This window comes from Pteropus alecto, unplaced genomic scaffold (assembly GCF_000325575.1).
Source record: "Pteropus alecto unplaced genomic scaffold, ASM32557v1 scaffold202, whole genome shotgun sequence".
Classification (NCBI taxonomy): domain Eukaryota; kingdom Metazoa; phylum Chordata; class Mammalia; order Chiroptera; family Pteropodidae; genus Pteropus; species Pteropus alecto.
Genome location: NW_006432451.1, coordinates 4,391,677 through 4,398,845, shown reverse-complemented (window position 1 = coordinate 4,398,845; position 7,169 = coordinate 4,391,677). Strand labels below are relative to the sequence as shown.

Sequence of the window (7,169 nt, the reverse complement as noted above, 5' to 3'; positions counted from 1 at the left end):
AACCCCCGCCTCCAGCCGCCCGCCCACAGCCACCGAGAAACCCCACCCTCTGTCTCCACCTGGGGGTTGGGGTGGGGAATGAGTACCCTCCCCTCACTGACACTCCGACTGCTGTCCCCTGCTCCTTGCAGGGACTCAAGGGCCCATACCCTAAAATTATTTCCGGGAACCCCAATATCTCTTCCCCAGGCTATTCTTTTTCTAAGACCCAGACGTCCAATCATAGTCTCCCCGTCAAGTTCCCTCCCTCTTGGGGGCCCAGAGCCCCCTTTCGGCAGAGTCCTGGGCGGGATTTAGGGTACAGTGGAGAGAGGCGGGGCTGGGGGGTCGCTACCCCCCCCCACCAGGTCTCCATAATTACTTCCCCCGCCCCGCCCTATGTAATTACAGAGCAGCCCCGGGCCCGGGGTATTTATAGACTAGGCTATAGATAGCAGCTTGAGAGACCTGCAACTCGATGGCCTGAAAGGGGCGGGGGCGGGGAGGGGGATAGAGGAGAGGCAGAGGCAGCCAGAGTTGAGGACAGAGACTGGACAGACAGACCAACAGGTTAATCAGGTCCCAGGAGATGAAATGGGAGGGGTGCGGAGAGACAGGTAAGGGAGTCCGGGAACCCAGGTGAAAAGGGACTAGTCAATGCTAGTTAGATGTCTGGGGAAACGAGGTCACTCAAGGACGAGGCCGCCTCCAGGTGGGCAACGCCTGAGAAGTCTGCGGCGCCCAGCAAGTCCCACGAACGGGCACAGTGCCGGGTCTGCGCGCGGCTCCTGTCTTGGAGACAGGAGCAAGACGAGGCGCCGCCGCCCGCTGGCGCTAGGAGGGCGCAAGCGAACAAGGCGCCTTTGAGAATCAGCAGCCCCCCTTTCTCCTCCCGTGGGCCCCGCCCCTAGCCTGGCACACCCCCTTCCCCCCTCCCCGACAAAGCGCGCCTTGTGTCCCCCACCCTGTGCCCGCCCCTCAGGCTCCAGGGAACCTTAGCGGCGGTGGTGGCATCAAGGGAGCGCACGTCCCTACCGGATACCACCCCCCCACACCCAGCCCGATGCAGCGCTGTCCACCCTTCAACAGAGTCACCTCAGTCCAGAAAAGAGATTTTAATTTGAAAGCAATTTTATACGCAAGTAAAAGAGGGGAAAGAAACCCCAGAGCGAGCTGCAAGGCAAAAATCATGCAGCCCCAGCACCCCATCTCTGTGGGATGGCCCTTTCCCCCTCAATTCTCAGGCCAGGGTCCTGTGTCCCCAGCCTACACTGTGTGCACTCAAGGCTGGGGGAGAGCTGTGAAGGGAACGGCCTGAGGACTATTCAACAAACCATCCCCTGAAAAGGCCCTGCCATCACAGCCCAGGCCCCTTCCCCAAGATAGACAGGAAGGGATGGCAGGAGGAGGTTGAGAAGGCCAGTGCTTGAAAAGCTCCAGGGACAGACCATCTTGGGACTCTGCCTTTCCCAAACACCACCTCCACCACTGGCATTTCTTAGTCAACCTGGGAAAGTACAGTACTTCTTTGAGTCTAACTGCAGGTCTCAATCTTCAGAGAAAATTAAAAATAGCAGATGGGTTCCTACATTTCCACCCACCCCTTAACCATCACCACCTTATTTTTTAGTCTGACTGCAGAAGGTGAAGTATAAGAGGGGACTCTGGACAGGAGGCAGTTACAGGGTCCCCTCCGTCTTCCAGAGTAGCCCCATCTGCCAAGCTTGGTTTGAGGAAAGTCTGCAAAAGCCCTATCCCCATGTCCATCAGTTCAGGGGGCCTGCCCCCCAATATCTATCTCTGGGGGAGTTCTCATATCCGCTCTTTAGACGGGGAGCTAAGTGAGGCAAGATGAGAAGGAAGCAAGGTTCTGGGAGCAACGGCCAGTGCTGTGTTGGGGAAGATCAGTCCAGGCAGTGGGCAAGAACTTACCCTGTATCATGGCAGACACAGACAAATTCAGAGACTAGAGGCCACTGAAGGGAGAGGTCCAGCCCTCACAGGGATCTGAGATCCCCTCTGACTTGGGATATCAAGCAAACCCCTTGGAGGGTTGATGGACCCCACTGGAGGTCTCAGCTCTGCCCTATAGTCCTCACCCCACCAAGACTCTTAAAAACAAGGCCCCTCCCAACCCTGCCCCAAGGCGTGGAGTCCCTCCTGGATATGCATTCCTCAAGTGTGAGAAGCGCCACATCTGAGTCTGGGCTCAGGCCAGCTGGTGGGGTGCCTCGAGCATCTCCATGAGGAAGGTGTCAATGGGGGTGTCACCAATGAGCTTGAAGAAAAACAGATGCTCTAGACATTTAAGGCCAATGGACCTGAGGGCAGGAAGACGTAGCAGCAGCTTGGCAAACCTGAGGTGGGGGAAGGAGAAGTGGGATGAAAACTAGAACCACATATAGGCCCTGAACACATACACCTCTGTGCCTTCCACCCAGGGGAGCCTCGGTCCCCATGACTCCTCAGCCCCACAGCTTTCTCACCGTCCCTGCTGCTCAGGGTACTTCTGTTTGCAATAGGTTTCCAGTGATGCATACACTTTCTCCCGAAGGACCTCTACCTCACTGGGATTGGAAAGACCCTTGGCATCTAGAATAGCAGGAAAAGGAAAGCAAATCAAAAAAGAACAAGCAGGGAGATGTGGCCCACATGATGCCTTTTTTGGGCCCCATCTACTTGCCCTTTTCCAGATGCCTAGCAAGGACAGCAGGGCATGTTGGGTTTGTGGGATGGGATCAAAAGGGGAATGTATCACTGGATGTGTGTTCTAGGTCAGGTGGGAGATTTCCCAGCTGCGGGTCTTACTAAAAGGAATAGCTGGGTAACTTAGGAGGCTCCAAAGAAGAGGAGGCTCTAAGGTTGCCTTGGTCTTGAGAGATGGGGTAACCTCCTCTTACCTGGATTGAACAGAATGATTGCCCTCAGGCAGCCAAGCTCTGTCTTGTCCATCCTCATGTCACGCATTTTGGACACTAGCTCTGTCAGCACCCTGGAGAGGGACCTGCAGGTCACTCAAAGGTCACAGCTCAGCCAGCCTTGGACACGGACCAGTCTATAGTCCCACCCCCTCTACCTATAGGCCAGCCCAGTGGAGGGCCACTGACCGATCAAAGATGGCTCCCACGCCTGCAGAATGAGCTGAGTTGCGGTGCACGTGAAGACCTGTGGCAAGGAGGATGCCATCTCGTACATCAATGGATCGGTGGGAGAAGGAGGCAATGAGGAGCTCATTCCAGCCTGGGTGGGAAGCAGCAAGGGTTAGGTGCCAGAGACAAGGTCATGGGATTCAAAGCACACCAGGGAAAGAAAAGTGGCAAGGTCAATGAGCTTGGCTCCTTGAGTATGCAAGTGTGCACTGGGGTCACTGAGGTCAGGTCAAAGAGGAATCAAATTTCAAGAGGTCAAAGGGATCCAAGATCACTGACCTGCCCGTAGCAATATGACCTGGTCATCCAGAGGCAAGGAAGAAAAGTGTGGGATCCTCTTCGCCCACTCAACAAGTGTGAATAGCTGTTTGTCAGCTGCCTGACAGATGTTAGTCACAGGGTCATTTGGCTGCAGGGGACGGGAGATAAGAGTTATGGGAGGTTTGTAGGTACACTGGGAGCCCCCCACCCCGCCATTTGTAAGAAGCTTTTGGCACCCCCTCCTACTACAGTCTCTCTTCAAACCCCATCTGAACCAATCCCTGTAAATCAAGCTTTTCTTCTGGCATTTCTGAAAACATTTAATTGGGACCTGCCTGTGGTTCTGCCAACCAGTGCGTTGTTTTGGGGATGGGGACAGAGAAAACTATCACACCCACCTCAGATGTTTGAGAGGCCTTGTTTGGCAGCACTTCCAGTCCCAGAGTGATAGGAAGGTTGTGAGGGGAAGGGAAAGGAGGGGGAGACAGAATAGACCTAGGCTTCCACCCCCAAACCCCCATCAGGAAGGAGAGCAGATTGACCCCATCACTCACGCTGCTGCCGCTACCCCCGGTTCCCCCAGGACCCTCAACGCCCTGGTCACTCTTCTGCTCCACAGCAAGCTCTGCCTCCAGGATCCTGTCCACAGGCATCTCCTCGGGGGCTCCCCCGGCCCCCTCCCCATCCCCATCCTTGTCTTTCCCCCGCTGACGCTCCTCCTGTACCGCTGGAGGAGAAAAAGTGGAAAGTCAGCAGCCAGCCCATGAGGAGGTTCCAAAATATCTTTAGGATGTATCAGGATCATGGCCCTTAAGAACTGTTTATAAGAATTAAGGAAGTCACTAAAAATAATGGTGGACTGGGGACATTCTGGAAGCAAGAGTTACAATAGGACACAAACGTAAGCCAATAAAGAGGAGAGTAAAAGAATTAAGGAGAAAACTAACATTTAATTGGGAGTCTACTACACACTAAGAAATGTGCCAAGCACATTGTAATGTTCACTCAAACAACCCTGTGATGCTCTTATTTTCATTTTTAAAAATAAAGAATCTAGGGCTTGGAGAAGCTAAATAGCTTGCCCAAGTTCACATAACACATGGTAAGTCATACAACTGAAACGAAGTATGCCTAACTGCAAATCTTGTGCTCTTCTGACTTAAGGAGACAGTATAATGGGCACTGGCCTGGGTCTTCAGAGATGCAAGTTCTGATCCCAGCCTTGCTACTATTTCATTGCATGACCCTGGGAAAACTAGGCCTCAGGCTCATCTTCTCTAAAATGAGAGATTTCATCAAGATATTCTCTCAGAATTCCAGGATCAGACTAAAGAAAATAAGACAGAAATAAAAAAGAGGGAAGGCAGCCCTGAGGTTTTCAGTAAAGTCTATAGTTTATAGGAGAAGAATCCCAGAGTTTGGAGGAGAAACCAGAGAGGGAGTACTGGGTCAGAAAGGAGGAACTATTCAGGTTAGAGAAAGGACATAGACGAGCCTGACATGGGTCAGAAAAGTTATCCTAGACTAGGCAGGGATCACAGATGCAGGCCACAGAGGCAGAACTATTAAGAAGGAAACCCGAGGGACCAGATCAGGGTACCAGAGATAAAGATAGGGGAGAGAAATCAAACGTTACCCTCTGGAGGAGAGAGAGAGAGCGGTGCAGCTCTCCTGAGAGGTATATCTGTGGTTTCCTGCCGTTTACCCTTTGTCCTCCCTCCTCTCCCATAGAGTAGACTGGGAAGCCTGGGGGGAAGAGGGTGGGGCAGGCCCTTACCTTCCCTCTTCATACCAGTAGCCAGGCACTTCTGATAGCGGCAGTACTGACAGCGGTTCCGCTGACGCTTATCCACCGTGCAGTCTTTGTTGTCCCGGCATGAGTAGGTCAGGTCCTTACGAATGGTGCGCTTGAAAAAGCCTTTGCAGCCCTCACAACTGTAAACTCCATAGTGTTTGCCTACAGGAGAGCAATAGAAGGAGAGGCTGCATGGAAACCTCTCACCATTGTCTCCTGTCAATCGCCCTCTAGCAAACTTAAAAGTTTAAGTCCACTCTGCCAAATACAGAGCCTGGGAACTAGGACATAAGAGATGATCCAATCCCACTCTTCCCTCTGACCAACCCCCATCCCATATCTGAGCATCAGGTTCTTTAGCTCTCACCCAGCCTCCCTTAGTTCACTTGCTCCAACACAACCCCATGAGCCGCTGGGAATCCCACAGGGCATGGTAAATGGCAGACTCTCTCTTCCTCTCTGCTGGTCTCGAGCCCCATACCTGAGCTTCGGTCCCCGCAGATTGCACATAGCCGTTTGCCAGCCCCAGGGCCACCTGGAGGGGGTGGACAGTGCAGGCCCCGGACCCCTAAGACTGGTGGCTTCACATCTTCAGGGGGGCCAGACCCACCCCCAGGGAGCGACACTGTTGAGTTAATCTGGGATAGGGGAAATAGGGAAGTCATGGGGAGAATCATTGGGAAGAGAATCTCTCAGAGGTGATGGAAATCATGCTCTGACATCTAGGCAGAGCCGTGCACTGCACATCCCAGAGGGCATTATTATACTGCAGTCTATATGAAGGGCCAGCCCTGGAGCACAACCCAGAGATTAGACATACAGTTTCCCTGAAACTGTGCAACACAGTAACCCTAAAAAGCATGTATCTCAGAAGGGCAGATGGGACCAAAAGGGCAGAAAATCACTGATAGATGAAAAGGACATCAGGAATATCAGGGTCCTTTTATAGGGCTGAGGAGGAAGCATGCACTGAAAGAAGAGATTTCAGGAAGGGCAAGGGGGTCTCACAAGGACCACAGGCCTGCCAGGATTAGAGGTCTAGAAGGTCAGTGGGCCATGGGGAAGTTCACACAAAGATCTGGGGTCACAAGAAAAACAAGGAAATGCAAGTGGAGAGGCAGTAAGTGGGTCACAACCTCTCACCTGGGGACTGCTGACAGGCCCGGAGAATCCTGGGGGAGCTGGAGGGGGCAGACCAGGGGACCCCATGGAAGAGCTGATAACTGGGAAGGGGGAGCTCAGTGGGGGTGGTGGCATTGGGGGTGGGGGTGGCGCCCCAGAGCCTCCAAGGGATGGGGCTGCTGAAGGGGGTAGGGGTGGCCCAGGAGAATGGGGAGGAGCACCCTGGGGAAGGGGATTTGGGGAGGAACTGTCTGGGCTTCCGGAATCTAAGGGAAGGGTACACAGAGGTACAGACACACACAGACAGGAGAGACAAAAAGAAAAAATGAGTCCTCGATTGTCCAACTGAAGACTTTCTCTAATCCTCCATTGCACCCCAACACACCCACTACACTCACCACACCCACCCCCATCCCCAAGCCCATACACTGGGCTGTCTGTCGCGCAACAGTTTAACTCCCAATCGTAGTGACAGGAGGCGGGTGACAAAGGAGAATAGTTCAGGTGCAGAAAAATTTCAAGCATTGTATTTGATCACCCCAAGCCATACGCCCAAGCCAGTCTCGTGTGGGTGGGGCAACACGTGGGGTGGACTCTCCATTCCCAGCTTGTGCCCGGAGCGTGCAGAGAAAAGAAACAGAAGAGACCCCTCTTATGACGCAGGGCCTGTTTCCACAAGTCAGAATCCTCAAACTCGAGGACTCGTGTCTCACACCCGGGAGCTCCGGTGCGCAGGACCTCAAGCAGCCTAGACTAAGAGGGCGGAAGCTTCCCCTCCCTCCCCGCCCCGCCGCGGGAGGAGGGCGCTAAGGCCCTCGGGAGGGAGGGGACGCGTGTTTACAAACAAGGGGGCGGGAGCGCCA

General features: G+C 53.8%; 1 protein-coding gene across 5 annotated transcripts in view; it reads right to left on the bottom strand.

The window, feature by feature from the left end:
• Window positions 1-1,078: 1,078 nt before the first annotated feature.
• RXRB (retinoid X receptor beta) overlaps window positions 1,079-7,169 on the bottom strand; it is a 6,706-nt gene continuing 615 nt past the window's right edge. The window contains exons 1-10 of one of the 5 annotated variants that reach the window (XM_025043685.1): window positions 6,954-6,972; window positions 6,328-6,572; window positions 5,666-5,822; window positions 5,167-5,346; window positions 3,944-4,116; window positions 3,408-3,537; window positions 3,087-3,219; window positions 2,880-2,983; window positions 2,466-2,571; window positions 1,079-2,336 (exon numbers count right to left, since the gene is read on the bottom strand). In XM_025043685.1, the coding sequence (XP_024899453.1) occupies window positions 2,189-2,336; window positions 2,466-2,571; window positions 2,880-2,983; window positions 3,087-3,219; window positions 3,408-3,537; window positions 3,944-4,116; window positions 5,167-5,346; window positions 5,666-5,822; window positions 6,328-6,441 (1,245 nt within the window). In that variant the 5' untranslated portion in view covers window positions 6,442-6,572; window positions 6,954-6,972 and the 3' untranslated portion in view covers window positions 1,079-2,188. Of the gene's footprint in view, window positions 2,337-2,465; window positions 2,572-2,879; window positions 2,984-3,086; window positions 3,220-3,407; window positions 3,538-3,943; window positions 4,117-5,166; window positions 5,347-5,665; window positions 5,823-6,327; window positions 6,573-6,844; window positions 6,870-6,953; window positions 6,973-7,169 lie in introns of those variants that run through there. The other 4 variants (XM_025043686.1, XM_025043684.1, XM_006907388.3 and 1 more) reach the window with 4 other exon arrangements.